Source organism: Priapulus caudatus, unplaced genomic scaffold (genome assembly GCF_000485595.1).
Source record: "Priapulus caudatus unplaced genomic scaffold, Priapulus_caudatus-5.0.1 Scaffold711, whole genome shotgun sequence".
NCBI lineage: Eukaryota > Metazoa > Priapulida > Priapulimorpha > Priapulimorphida > Priapulidae > Priapulus > Priapulus caudatus.
In genome coordinates this window covers 70740-86002 of record NW_014577772.1, presented here as the reverse complement: position 1 = coordinate 86002, position 15263 = coordinate 70740, and the positions used below count along the sequence as shown (strand labels likewise).

The following is a 15263-nucleotide window of genomic DNA, read 5'->3' as shown; positions in this document are numbered from 1 at the left end:
TTTGTTTATTTGTTTATTTGTTTATTGTGAGGTTTATCCATTTTAAAATGCGAGTCGGTTACTTGCAGGGACCTGTTTGCATGGGAGGAGTCACGAGCCAGGGCAGTGGCAACCTTTGAGAAGAACAAAGGTTTCATGCATTCTACAACAGCTGGGCTTGTCGCCAAGGACCTCGAATCGAATACACCTAAATGATTGGCCAATCAATTTGAATTTGAATTAATTCTGACGGAATTATGCAATCTAAAGGTAGCTAGTAAGCTAAAAAGGGTGTTTATTTCTCTATAATTTTTGTATGATCACGTTTTATTCATATCAATTTTACAGCCAAATCGATGATTATCTTGCTATCAATTTATGGTAATATAACCATGCAAGTTTACAACGTTTGCATGTTGATTATTTTTTCCTGTTAATTATGACACTACACCTTATAGCACACATTGCGATCACGTGTGAGCACGTTCCGTACTACGTTTCTAGAATGAAACTCTCGCTCGCTTGCTTCGCTCGCAGTCGTTGCCATACAGGGTTTGTGTGATACAACTACATCTACGTCTACGTTTGATAATGTCCACATCTGCCACACGATCGGTGCCGACCGTACGTTCGATATCCGACGCGATATCCTCCTGGCACACGACCTTCGCGACCACAGGCATTTGGAGCGTTTCAATAAAATATCATGCTAAATAATTTATGTGCTCTATATTTATGTGTAAGTGTGCAGTACTGCCAGTAGCGTGCAGCAGCGTGCGTGCGGTGGGCGTGTGTTGCAGTGGCTGGAGCATTTGCAGCACAGCTTGTCGGCAATAATAGGTGAAGGAGAGTAGAGAAACATTAAGACTTTGGTAGTAAATAGATTTCGTATTTATTTTGCATGATATTTTATTGAAACGCTCCAAGTGCCTGTGTTCGCGACAATCTTTTTCAGGCGCGCGGCAGGTAGACGCTGTGTGTTCACGCGTGTGGAACAGGCGGCGACGGCGGCGGCGTTTCCTCCGGCAGGGCGTCTTCGAGGGACGGCGTCGGGGAGGCGGGCGTGACGTTGCTGTAGCGGCACACGTCGTCGTTGCTTGTCACAGCCTGCTGCGTGAGAGAACACGTTAGCACAAAGCTCAGAGCAAGAAGAGAGGCAACGCGGAGTCGCGTGTGCGGGAGTTGGGGGGGGGGGTCATTCAGTTACGTGACCAAACTGATCAACAGGGGATTCCTGCTATTGATGTATGCGCACACTGCGTGGCGTAGTCGCGGTTGCAGCGAAGCTACGATCATCGCCGTTACGCACTCTGAGCGGATGTACCAACCGGTGCCAGTGTATGTCACTAGCACGGCGTTGTCTCGCATACAAACCACAGATGGCGCCACCATGGCGTTGCTCACCTCGGGCGTGCTGTCCGTCTGCGTTGATGCGGAGAGCGTGTGCGGCGTCGCTGAACTTCTCGCTCTCGTCGTATTTGCGCGCGCGCTTGGAGACGTGGCGCGGTACGGCGGCTTGTGACAGGACGAGGCGGGGCGGGTGTGACGTCTCAGCGTCTCACCCTCGCGAGGCACGAGTCCGAGGTTGCCCAGCTGGTAGTGAGCCCGACTCGGCAGCCGCTGCTCCGCACGAGAAAGCACGCCCCTACACGAATAACGGGAAAGTACGTAGCGATGTAGGTCATCAGGTGGCACTGCCCAATCTTACCTTACCCTACCACCTACCCCTACCCCTACCACCTTACAATTTCTGATTGATGGAGCGTTAACTGGCGACCTTTGCATTTATTCTCTTTCAGGTCATTTTTAAAGAAATGCGAGTTTTTATAGTAAACCTCTGTACCTCATCCCTTCGGTTGAAGTTTAACATGACGTTTACATCAAAGTAATTTTTTTGTTTTTATGGTCTTGCATGTCTCCTGCACATATGTGCAGTTTGTTTAATCCGTGAACATACCTTGGTATGGGGTCCTCGCCATCTGTTTGAGGGTTAATCTGCCAGGCGGCAGCACTGTTAAGTATGGTCAGTAGTTGCTGCAACACTTGTTTTTTCTGCACAAAACTTTCACATTCTTCTTGTTTTGTTCCCTTTAATATAGGCCGACAAACAATTGTGAATAATCAAATTCTCTAGTAATGATTTAACAAAATCTTCCAGGGGCAAATTCTGTTCAGGGTTTCAGGGTAAATCAAGTGTTGCCTTGAGTTTTAACAGAAATTTTATGGCCCAATGGCAAGTTTGATTGGCATCAAGGCAAACATATCCTTCAAAGCCAATAAGATTGTCAAGGCCACTAACAATACCTTACGTGGGTCACAGTGATAGATACACTAAATAGGATTGGCAGATTGGCCTAGTCATGACAGATTAATATCATAGTTATCGTCCAATTTTTAGAAGCACCACAGCAAGGACGGTGGGGGGAGGGGCAACCATGGCACTTCATGTAGGTGCTGTGATGAAATTCGGTAGCATGAATCTGTAATACGTGTCACACGTTAGCCCCCTAGTGTGCTGCCATCACATGATTCGCTGAGCTCACTGTGGCTATACGAGCGCTGACAACGTACTTGGCATTCGACGGCCTCCGTGACGACTCTCGCTGCCGCCTCCATGATTCCCTTCAAGCGAGAGCTGCATCTTCTCTCCTCCTCCCGTCCTCCTTCTAGCTCTCGCACCACCTCCAGCAGGTTCCTCTCCCGCGTAGTCAGCTGCTCGAGCTCTGACCTAGAGTTAACGAGCAGAGAAAGGTTAGAGACGGACATTCTATGTGCTGGGTGCCATCTTCCTCTCCCTGCCACGTCCTCCCATCGTGTCTTCCTCGGCATCATACCTAGTAGAGGTGAGCGTCTCCTTCAGTTCCTCCGCGGCTGTCGTTAGAGTTGTCAGATCATTTTCCTTTTGTCTCAGCTCTTCAATGAGGCCTTCCTGCTTCTTGCTTTTCTCTGTCATCATGCTGAGTACCTGTGAACCGGAGCAGTGAGACTAGCCATGCCGAGAGATGCCACAGTTGCAGAGTCAATGCCAGAGTGGCTGGAGTGGAGCGTAGCAAACTACAGATGATGGCTGAAATATCACTACCACATAATACTCAGGAGTTCCAATTAATTAACATCTGCAAAGTTTTCACATGGGGAAACCGTTTCTATTTGACTATTCATTACAAACACGCAGCAGAACGTGTAAAAGTGCCAAAGTAACTCGAACCTACAAACACGTTTTACCGAGTAGCAACTTGATAATTGCAGCATTGCTCTATTTTCCCTTGCATATGACTTAAATTGACTACGTCACGAATTTTCCATGGTAAAATTTGTTTTAAAAAAATTGCCATTTTTTTACATTAAAAGTAAGAACTAACGTTACTAAATATATCCTCAAACTCTCACCTGATAAAAATGTTTTTACGTTAGTTAAATTTGCAAAAATCTAGACGATTTGGTAATTTCTGTTGTCTAACACTATTCCCCCAGTACTGTTCAGATACTGGCGTCTCTCTGTTTTTCACCGGAAAATTAGGGCATATAAAGAAGGTATATAAGCATGAAAAGTAAACAGAAACACTAATTGTATTTTCATACATTTTATTTTGTACAAATAACACACAAATATACTACTTGATGGTGCTAGAAATTCGTGACGTTATCACGTTAATGTGTATCCATTATGCTTTCTCCGTAACCACCACTAAACTAACCTTCGCAAGACTGTGATTCTTTTCGGCAAGTTTCTTCTCACTGGTTTCCAGCACGGCCACAAGATGTTTCTGATGTTTGTCTTTGGCTCGGAGCTCCTCATTGTCTCGAATGAGCTCCATCGTCTTGTCCGACATTTTTCCTGCATGTAGTAGAGATGCTAGTCCCGCGGGGGGGGGGAGCACTCGCCTCGGAACAGGGTAGGGGGTGCCTCGGCGACTTTGAAAACCTGACCCTGTCGCAAACCTCTTTGCGCCCTAAAATACACCCTGTCCCAATGTACTGGACTAAAAGGTATACCCTGTTGCAATATTGCACACTTCGGTTATGTCCTGTCCTCCTGTCAATGGGCCGATATTGGACCAATATCTGCATGCCTATATTGAACCAATATCTGCCTATATTGGTCCAATATTGGCCTGGTGATATTGGCCCAATATTGTTTTGCCAATATTGGGCCGATATTGGACGAATATCTGCCTATATTGGTCCAATATTGGCCTGGTGATATTGGCCCAATATTGTTTTGCCAATATTAGGCTAATATCAGCTTGATGGCTGGGTATCTAGATAACCCTGTGCCAATAATGATGTTTGGAAAACATACCCTGTCCCGATAATGATGTTCGGAAAATATACCCTGTCCCCAGTACCTTTAACAATGGGAGTGCCCCCCCCCCCGGATGCTATAATCTTAGGGACCCTGTTCATCTACATAGAAACCGTGCCAAACCTAACATGCATAAAATCCATAAACATGACACCTTGTGACCATCATGAATCAGAGGAGTTTTCCTACCTAACTGGGAGTTCATGGTCACATTTTCCTGGATGGCTCGCTTGATGGTGTCTGCCATCTGCTTGTTTGAAACTGTCCTGAACTCATTTGCCACATTATTTACCTCCTGCACCATCACTTTCTTCAACCTGTGACAAAGAAAAGGTGGCTTACATAGCAACAGTTGATTTTCGTCTAATCAGGGCTCGAATTAAGCGACGAGAAGGGCAAGGCAATTCTCTTAGGGCATGTGAGAAATCGCCTTGAATTTTCTTGAAAATGGAAGGGCAGAGGCAATTTTAAAAGGCAACAAGGTAACTCTCAAAATTTAAGAAGGGCACCAAGGCACTTTTGTAAAATAAAGGAAAACTCATAACAAATTAGTACATCAACATCATCTTGCTTTTAATGTACAAAACAATATGCACCCATGTAAGCTTACACCGTAACACCGACCCCTGTACCCCTCTCTGCTAATTGAAGTACAGTAACAAGAAATTTTACATGCCCGCTATCAGGAGCGAATAATTATCCGATGCTGTTATTATTCCCTCCTGCGACTATCGGTTTCAAGCTCATCATTGCAACTACAGCACGCACGCACGCGCACGTGTTATGTTGACTCAACTAAAAACGAAACCAGGGCAGTAGAAAAAAAGGCACCGACGGCAATTACACAAAAGGGCAAGGCAGGTGTCTGCCGTGACGCCGTCGGTCGGGTTAGATTTTCAGGGGCAGTACGGCGATTGATAGGGGCACCGACGGCAATTGCCGTCGGTGCCGTCGGTTAATTCGAGCCCTGCGTCTAATGATTGTAGTTTTATACGATTCAGCCATGCAACCAATTGGCATTTAATAAACAAGTGCCGCGGAGCGACAGCGCTCATCTAACGTCTACTGCGGTGACTCTGTGGTGGAGTGGTGGGATTCTAGTAAACCCTGTTAGTCCCAAATGTGTTCACATACACGCCGAAACAGTGGAATGCACAGGGATGGTATCAGGAACCTTCTCAAAGGAATGTTCGTTGGGATCGTTATGAAAGTTGCCACGAGATGGCGCGTACGTTTAAGTGTCTTCAGATTAAAGATGGAAGCTCTCATCGTACGTAGTAGCAACAACTATTTGCAAGACAGAATAGGTAAGCACTCATCCATTTACCTACGCAAGCCTACAAGCTGCAAATTGCAATAGAGAGCTGCCACCTGTAACCAATTAACGCAGGCAAAAACTGCACCAACACATGCACTGGCAGCAGCCACTGGCAGTGGCATACGTTACATGTAACATACTGACAGTACAGAATGACATAGAAATTATACAATTTAAGGAACATACACCTTCTTTAACCAAATTTAGCTTTTGAAATTTCACTGTGACATTGTAGCCTCATACATCCAGGCATGTATAGATTCTACTAGCAAACCCGGCAGTCAAATTCTTTCTAACAGACAGTCAACAAATCCAAGTTTAACCCTCCTCTTGAGGGTCAAAAGGTTATCCGACACTTACTCTTCGCATGTCAGCAGAAGGGACATTTCATGGTCCTTTCAATAAAGCCATAAAAATGCTAGGTCACCGCTGAAACAAAAAAGTTTTTCAATCGCTCCGTCAGACCATGTCCTCAGAAAATGTCTCAAATCTGCCCTGTGCCCACTGACCTTTGACCTGTGACCTCCAATTTCGGCACAGTGATGGCTTTTCCTACCATGATGCTATACACCGACTATCACGAGCCTAGGTCGAGCCGTTTAGATTTGTGCCGCAATTCTGCATTTCCTCCCTATACTTTAAGTTAAGGAGTGAATGTTCCCCCTTCTTTTACACCTCTTGACCTTTGACCTTTGACCCCCAGCTTCGACATCCCAACTCGTTTTGGGGTTCCCCCCCGATGTGCCGAATATCGTGACCGTACGTCGAGCGGTTAAGATTTGTGCCCAACTGTTGACGGACGCACGGACGCTCGGACGCACGGACGGACGATCAAGCGATTCTACAAGCTGCATCTGACTATGTCAGATGAGCTAATAATGGAATTAAATTAACAAGACAATACACTGCAGCAAAACGCTCACTTATCATTGTCGATGACAGCTTTTTTCTCTAGTCCATAGAGGGTCTCGTTATGATCAGACTCCTGCTGTTTTAGCTGCTGCTGTAGTTGTGCAAACTTGGCAAGCAATTCCTCTTTCTGAATGCGAAATTCCTCCAGCGATGCCAACTTTCCACCTGCACACGTTAGATGCATTTTATGGGAAAAACATCAGAAAACTGTCCATCACATGTCCATGCGCATAAAAATGCTTTTCTCACACTTGCTTTGTATGTGCGTGTACATTATAGACGAGAATCTGCAATGGGCAGATTCTGCCAACTTAATTACTGACTGACAAACTTGGCTTACTAAGAATGGTGATCTCTGCTGACAGCTCATCTTTCATGTCTGCATATTCCTTTTGTAAGTGTGCAATCTTGTCTCCACTGACAGATCTTTCCTCCAGTTGTTCTTTTTGTGTAATGTCTAGCTTGTCAGAAAGGTTCTGGACTTCACACTGTTTTTGCTCCAGTGTTCGCTGTGGATCAAAATAGGTAAGTGCCTGGGTGGACGTATATATGCAATGTAAATGAAAATGGAGTTCTATTGTAACTGCAGCACTTTATACCAGTAAGGCGAGAATTTTTTATTTTGTTGGTTTACAGATCCGCCATCCCGAATTTTCAAGAAAAACGAAAAAAAATATAAATTGAAAATCTGTATTTTTTTATTCCCGTCGACCTTTCTCTAAGAAATATGAATAAAAAAAATGTAAACTTGCACAAACAGATTATAATAAAAGTAAAAATAATTACAAGTTGAGTTTTGTTTTCATTTAGTTTTCTTAAAATACTTTAATATCATGTATAACAGTATCACTGTATTTTGACTTGTTTGATCTGACAAAACGACAATTTTTATTTATTTTTTTTACCCTACCGAGTCAACAACAACAACAACAAAAATTCTGTAAACCAACAAAACAAAAAAAGGTGGCCTAACTGAATGATACACTAAAATACATAAAGTATACATTAGTATACATACCTTTAGAAAAGATATGATGTCTTGCTTATCACCAGATTGTGTCTCAAATTTTGTTGTGTATTCCTGGTTACGGATAGTTAAATCATCGCATTTCTCCTGATACCTGTACAAGGGATCAGTAATTAGAACCATATATCTTATTTCATAAATTTTATGCCAGGGGCCATCTTGTGTTGGGATATATTATTGTATCTAAGTGTCCCTGAGATTAACCATTATCATTATGCACATCTAAAGCCTAAAGGCGAGGTCACGTGCAGTGGCTGGCATGCACTGAAAATAGTGATACACTATCATACTGTAATATTGTATAAAACACTGTACCTGTTAATTCTAGCCTCCAAATCCCTTATTTGTATTAGATAGAATTCTTTGTCCAACTCACTAAGTACATCTGGCGAAGCCGTTTCAGTGGCCGTGCCAGGGGTGGTGTCTCTGTCTGCCGACTTTCCCTTCTTTCCTCCCTTCTTTTTGGGTGGCATGTTTAATTAACACTTTCTTTATTCCTTAATAAATATGTTATTGAGCACAAATAGTATATGTATGCTACTACTGCAGATGGGGTCGTTGTCGTATCAGGTACTACGTACAGATGTACCTGAGGTAGTTTTAGGTCGTTTAGTATTGTTTATATTTTTATATGAGGTATGTTTAGGGTTAGGGTTAGGGTTAAGGTTAGTGTTAGGGTTAAGGTTAGTGTTAGGGTTAAGGTACACTTCTGTATAGATACAATAATGTAACCCAAACACAGGATAGAGTTACAACGCGAGTGTTTCCTTTTGTGTGGAGGAACCCCTGAGTGAATCACTCAGGGCAGTTTGCTGGTGCGTTTTCAGAGACTAGAACTTCCAAACTGGGTTTATTCTCAACACGAACCTTTCTCCGCTATCCTGGAACTTACTATGTATCACAATACTCTGTATTAAACTAATATAATCTGTTATATACTATATTAACTGTATTAAAATAATTAACTATAACCCACCCTATCCTGTGTTTGAGTTACATATTATTGTATCTAACTTTGTAGTACAAGTCTGGTACACTTTGTGTATACATATATCAGGAGCGTATAATGACAAAGGAGTAAGACAACGATTTGGTACTGATTTCACTACTTTTTGTCGTACGAGTTCGATGTGAATCAAAATAGAAATGTATACAAACATGAGCTTATTTTGTTTACTGGTCCTTATTCTATCTTCCGGTAGTATTACAAACCGCGTAGCTTCCTTCGTTTTGACATAATTCGTACTTTTCGACGACATGGTTTTCACGTTAGTTACCGTATTCTGGCGAGGCCACACTCTAAATTTGCACACACAGCTCTTCAATGAGCCACGGTAGGGCTTTTCGGCCGTAGCCTAGTCGAGTGCAGAAAATTCGCCTAGAAATTAAGTTACGTTGCACCCATGCTGGGTTTAAAAATTAAAACTATTTTACATTTAAACTATAGTTAGAATGCCTTGTTTTTATCGTTTAATCCCGCAGTTTTTTTTTAAATAAACGCTGCGCTGGTAAAATATCTGAACTACTTCACCCGCGGAGGAATGATGTGTATGAATCGTTATGAGTAAACTGACGCTCCAGCCGATTGTAGCTTTTCGCACATGTGTTTTGCATTAATTGCATAGCAACCGTTATCTCTAGCCCGCGTACAGTTGCCGCTGGCGCTGCCTGACGCGATCCCTGCCGTGGCTCATTGAAGAGCTGTGTGTGCAAATTTAGAGTGTGCCCTCGCCAGAATACGGTAACTAACGTGAAAACCATGTCGTCGAAAAGTACGAATTATGTCAAAACGAAGGAAGCTACGCGGTTTGTAATACTACCGGAAGATAGAATAAGGACCAGTGAACAAAAGAAGCTCATGTTTGTATACATTTCTATTTTTATTCACATCGAACTCGTACGACAAAAAGTAGTGAAATCAGTACCAAATCGTTGTCTTACTCCTTTGTCATTATACGCTCCTGATAAATGTACCTCGGGTACATATCTGGACTGTAGTACCTGATAAAACAACGACCCCTTGAGCGCTAGGGGGCCTACTACTAGCACCAATAGGCAACTGTAGTGTAGCCCGATCAGGCTCTACGGCTGTTTCACAACGTAGGACGATCTCGGATCTCGTTTCCCTTCTTGCCACGTAGTACTAGAAGTGAGAAGGTAACTTAATGGTGGCTTCGTGGCGCTGAGAGGGTCTATGTCCCCCGGGCTACTGCCGGAACGTACCCTGGTACTATCTAATATGCCGAACCGTACCTCGCCTACTCCACTAACGAGTCTAGGGAGTCGCCTACTCCCTAACCCTAAGCCTAACCCTATCCCTAATCCTAACCCTAACTCTAATCCTAACCCTAACCATATCAAATAGTGACCACGGTACGTTCCGGTATACCGGACCGTACCCACTCCAGGGTACGTTCCGGCAGTACCCTGGGGGACATAGACCCTATGACTGAGTATGAGCCAATTAGTGGCTATAGTGGTGCAGTGGCTGAGTGGGTACTTCTAAGTTCTAGTTCTAAGCGCGTTGGGTTTGGGCGCAGGCAACTGTACGCGGGCTATACAGTAGCAGTACCGGTACACAACAATATTACTACTACTAGCCTACCGCCCTACCCATCCATAGAGTCAGACCCATGTTCCCATGTTCATTCTAGACATTCGATTCTAACAACATACCAACTGAATAATATATGATTATATCCATGTTTAACTATTTACCGAAGCATAATCACGCTATCTTAGTATCTATAAACAGAGTTATTGTCACATTACTAGTTATACTGTTTTTCACTTTATAGTTTGTAAGTACGATGCTGACATGTTGCCATGGAAATGACCTGCACGTGTCCCTGTAGACTGGTCAACGCTCGACAGTTCCACTCGCGTTACACTGACGTCAATGTAACGCGAGTGGAACTGTCGAGCGCGGACCAGTCTAGTGTCTTTCTCCGAACCTCTAAATTCAGAAACGTGTCGAAATGTGTTGCAATGTTTTGAAATATGTGCCATCCACATTTTGGCACATTTTAGCAAATTTAGCCGATATATTTAAAATATCTAAACATATTTCACTTTCTACAGATACACAAAACAAGATACAAAATTGATGTTGGCGTATTGTTTCTCTGGTGTACATGCTCAAGTATAATAATAGTGATTGATGAAGCCTGTTCGTTGCACTCGATAACATTGAGCGTGATAATTATTTCTTTCGATATTACATTGCCATCTTCTAAGGATCCCTTTGAGTTTAGCTTCATTGTTTCTGTTATTCCTTATTGGAATTCTCTCCCTTCCTCTTTAGTAAATTGCACATTTGAAGCTTTTTACCGTTATCCGCAGATATGTTAATTTGATCAACGGTCATCAACTTGTCTAGCTCTGCGTCTTCGATATATATATAGTCCCTTAATTGGACTTTGAAGACTATTATTTAAGAGGTTACGAGAGTATCGCTAGCTTCTATTTGGCAGATATAAATAAAACTATATAAATAAATGAAGCTGTGTGTAATGTGTTGTGTGTATGCCGCCATGCTACCTATTTATGCTATGCCAGCTATGCCGTCTGTCTATGCTGTGCTATCTGGGCTATCTATGCTATCTATCTATCTATCTAATGGCTATCTATCTATCTATGCTATCTATCTATCTATCTACTCTATCTATCGTATCTATGCTATCTATGTATCTATGCTAATCTATCTGTCGGCTATTTAATGCCATGGCTATCTATCTGTCTATCCCCCTATACTATCTAGCTATCTATCGCTATTTATCAAATCTATGTATCTTATCTATCTATCTATGCTAATCTATCTATGCTATCTATTATCTATCTAATATCATCTAAATTCTATCTATTGCTATCTATCTATCTATCTATCTATCTAATTAATGACCTCGTATATACATCATATTCTATCTACGGTATGCTCGCCTACTATCTGTCTATCTGGTGCTACTCTGTCTATCTGGGTCTACCTCCGTCTAGTCGCGTGGGACTATTCCGTCTATTCCGCCGCTCAATCCCGTTCTATACCGTCTATCGTCGTGAGTTTTATCCGTCTCCACTAGGGTCCATTCATTAACGCATTTACCTAGTTCCTTATAACTAGGTCCAATCGGTGGAAACTATCCATAAAGGTCTGGATCTCAATCTATCACCCATCTATCTATCTACTCTATCTATGCTATCTACTCGTATGCTATCTATCTAAATACCTATTCTATCTCACCATATTCTAAATTCCTATCTATGCTATCCTATCCTATCATCCTATCTATGCGTGATCTATCTGAAATACCTATCTTTACGTCTAATCTATCTATGCTATCTATGCTATCTATCTATCTATCTATATCTATGCTACGTTCTAATCCTATCGTATGCTCTTCTCTTTATCTCTGCTAGTCGCTCTCTATTTACCATGCCCTCTCTAATTCTATGATATTGACATATCTATCCATATCGGTGATTCCTTTATCTATCTATCTATGCTATTCCTATCTATCTAAGTGACTAGCTATGTCAAAACGCGCGCTAGCGTGGGGTCGTGTCGTGCGTGTGTGTTATGGTGGAAGTTTTTCGAAAGTTAATTTTGAAACGTGTGTGTGTCCAGTCCGTGTGGTAGTTAGTAGCCTGTGTGTGTGTGTGTGTGCGTGGTGTGTGTGTGTGTGTGGTGTGAATAGATGGTGTGTGTGTGTGTCTAAGTTGTAAATGTTAAGAAGTAAGGGAGCGTGTAGCTTGGTAATAGTAGTGTATGTGTGTTTGCATGCGTGTGCGTGCGGTGCGCGCGGCCACCGCGCAGTGTGTGTAAGAGAGAGAGATAGTGTGTATGAAAAGAGTGTTGTGTGTGTGTTTGCGTGTGGCGCGCGTGTGCGCGTGTAGGCGGAGGAGCGCCCGTGGGCTCTTCCCCCCATACCTTGGCCCATTACATGCATCCTGCCACACGCCTGGCCTAAGTCAATTCCACGTGACTCGGCCTAACGTACGACATAAATTGTCTCGGTGATGGCGCGAGGCGACGAGATTTATGGCGAAGGGTTCGGGGAGTTGAAGCGCTTTGACCACTCTCGGCTCTCAGAGGTTGGCAATTCAAGCTCGTCATGGGCGTTTGCGTCCGTCGCTAGAAGGAGTTTGTTTGGCTTCTGCGCCCCGACGTTAGGTGGCTTGGCTTAACGGCGCCGCCTTTGCTTTTTTTATTATAGACGGAACCGTTCGCAGGCGAGCTCAGGGTGGACGTTTGTCTCTGTCGAGTTCTCAATCTCTCGACCGTCGGCCTGCAGCACGCAGGCTGCAAGATACTCGTCGAGTAGTGGACATTTTGGGCGCGATGACTCAGCCTAACAATCAAATTTCGCCTGGATTTGTTCACGGCAGCGCGACCCTGACGCACTGCGACACCACGCAGGCACGCACGCACGCACGCGACTCGAATAGCCGGCAGGCGACGACGCACGCTACTGCCTCCACGCACACACATTGCGTCCATGTCTCCGGCGAGCACACACACGAAGGTCGAGGCACAACTGTTTCTGAACACTGACTCTCCTAGACACGCACACGCAGGCACGCAGTGGCTTTGATGAATACCAACTGTTTAGAATAAATGCGCGCCCTGCGCGTACAAAGCATTCTACACATCCGCACAGGCTACGCAACTTGCAACCGCACGACGACACCATGGCCACGCACGCACGGCACGCAGCGGCACGCCCACACACACACATACAATATATGTATATATATATATATATACCGATAACTATATATAGTATATATATATTATTGCTTGTATGATGTAGGTCCGAAATCCCAATGGGTTAGGGCTATATGTGGTATATATGTGAAGTTGTAATGGGTGGTTGTGTAATATGGGTTGAGGTTGTAAATGTAGGGTTATTGTAATATACTGGGCTTGAACTGAATTGGCTAGTGATGCCCAAATTATGACAATACGCGCGTTCATAGCTCCTAGGGATCGAGGAAGCACGCCGATAGCGAGTTCACGACCGAGTTCAAGGGCACAGCATTCAATGCGTGCTGCTCATGACTCAGGGAGCGCGACGGTCCCATGACAGCGACGGAGAATGACGTAAGCGGCGGTGCTGGTGTGGTCGTAGACAGGCCCATCGCAACCTTCAGAGGCAGCTAAGAACAGTTTCAGTCTGCGTACTGATCCAGCTGTTCGCAAGTAAATATTAGAGAGTGCCATAAAGATTATCGTGTGCTGAGTGTGTGTGTGTGTGTGTGTGTGTGTGTGTGGTGTGTGTGTGTGTGTGTGTGTGGTTCGATGTGTACGTCCCGGGTTGTGGTGTGTGCGCGTCGTGTGCGCGGCAGGCGGTGTTGTGTGCTGTCGCGTGCGGGCCAGGCGTGCGGCGTGTGTATACGCCGTATGTGTGTGTGTGTGTGTGTGTGTGTGTGTGTTGTGTGTGTGTGTTGTGTGTATGTGTGTGTGTGTGTGTGGTGTGTGCGTGCACGTGTGTGTGTGTGTGTGTGGTGTGTGTGTGTGTGTGATGTGTGTGTCGTGTGTGTTGTGTGTGTGTCGTGTGGTGGCGTGTGTGTGCGTCTGTGTGTGTGTGCGTGTGTGTGTGTGTGTGTGTGTGTGTGTGTGTGTGTTGTGTTTGTGTGTGTGTGTGTGTGTGTGTGTGTGTGTGTGTGTGGTGTGCATGATGTGTGTGTGCGTGCGTGGTGCGCGTGCGTGCGTGCCAAGGCAACGCGAGGCCATGCATATCAAATTGGTATAATTATGCACTGCATAATATAGGGCGTTTATATTTTAATTTTGGGCACAGTCTATCTCCGCCCGAGGAAGGACTAGTGGGGGGTCGATAAGCACCTAGTAATGCTTTTTAATTCTGGCCTGCTGGACATTTGTTAATTTTTTTAAATTTTTTTACAGGCTTTATAAGCTATAGGTGGCACAAAGGGTACGCAGTGGTTCCTGCATGTCGTCTAACACCGTGCTATCGGCAGGAAAGCGCCGCACTCACATGCATAAAGAAAGAAGTGTACACTCCGTCATTGGTGGGCTAACGTGCGCTCGGGCCTAGATCCCGTGGAGAGCGCCGGCAGCAGTGCCGCCGACGCGGCCGGCTGGTCGGAAAGCTGCCACCAGGATGCTCGGCTGACATCGGCGTCTGACGGCCGCGGTAAACGGACAATGCAAGGCCGATCAGATCAGCTACGTTGAACAGCGAGTCTCTACTACACAGGTAGCGCAGCATGCGGCTCTTGACTCTGGGCCCCTTTTGTCGCCGCCGCAGGTGGCGCTCACGGCGTCGATCTGCAATCGCGGATGCTGAAGGCTGACATTACGGCTGGCGGCGTCGCGCATTAGCAATGCAGGAGACAGATGTAAAATGGCTGCCAGCCTGCAGTGTGTGTTGGGCGAAAGCAACATTCCACAGGCGAAGCAGAAGGTGTGAATGTCGCTCGCTCCAGTGACTGGCACAGTCTCGCCGAGGTAAAGAGCGACGCGAAGCACATTAAGGCCGCATATATTCAGGCGACAGAAGGCATCCGGCCACCACCTCCTATTTATCAATCATTATCATTATTTAGTCATCATCTCTCGATGAAGTATAAGTGTCTACCAAAGCTCAGGATGTGTAGGGGCAATTATAGGTTTCGCAGATAATAGTATTATGGCCTACTGATTGAATGTGGGCTTAATATATTGATAACGGGAATATATTCTAGATTGTTTCTAATTTTCT

General features: G+C 44.6%; 2 protein-coding genes across 3 annotated transcripts in view; one reads left to right on the top strand and one right to left on the bottom strand.

Moving 5' to 3' along the window:
- LOC106812994 (leukotriene A-4 hydrolase-like) overlaps nt 1-387 on the top strand; it is a 15133-nt gene extending 14746 nt beyond the window's left edge. The window contains exon 16 of the mRNA XM_014817036.1: nt 69-387. Coding sequence (XP_014672522.1) covers nt 69-195 — 127 coding nt within the window. The 3' untranslated portion in view covers nt 196-387. The remainder of the gene's footprint in view (nt 1-68) is intronic.
- A 472-nt stretch (nt 388-859) lies between these two features.
- Nucleotides 860-10347, bottom strand: LOC106812992 (uncharacterized protein C9orf117 homolog). Of its 2 annotated transcripts, none has more exons than XM_014817032.1 (12): nt 10261-10347; nt 7858-8039; nt 7534-7636; nt 6856-7024; nt 6527-6680; nt 4475-4602; nt 3678-3817; nt 2814-2944; nt 2551-2707; nt 1937-2067; nt 1384-1624; nt 860-1089 (listed from the first exon to the last, which is right to left on the bottom strand). In XM_014817032.1, exons 2-12 carry the CDS (start codon nt 8013-8015, stop codon nt 961-963), a joined length of 1641 nt encoding a protein of 546 aa, XP_014672518.1. In that variant the 5' UTR covers nt 8016-8039; nt 10261-10347; the 3' UTR covers nt 860-960. The 2 variants fall into 2 exon arrangements, with proteins under 2 accessions (XP_014672518.1, XP_014672520.1); XM_014817034.1 differs by having other exon boundaries at nt 860-1086.
- Nucleotides 10348-15263: the final 4916 nt, after the last annotated feature.

Coding starts and splice junctions, on each gene's coding strand:
- LOC106812992 (XM_014817032.1), bottom strand. CDS start 8,015: ATGCCACCCAAAAAGAAGGGAGGAAAGAAGGGAAAGTCGGCAGACAGA. Junction 6,681..6,855: donor AGCAGAGATCACCATTCTTA/GTAAGCCAAGTT, acceptor TAACGTGTGCAG/GTGGAAAGTTGGCATCGCTG. Junction 2,708..2,813: donor GAGACGCTCACCTCTACTAG/GTATGATGCCGA, acceptor CGTTAACTCTAG/GTCAGAGCTCGAGCAGCTGA.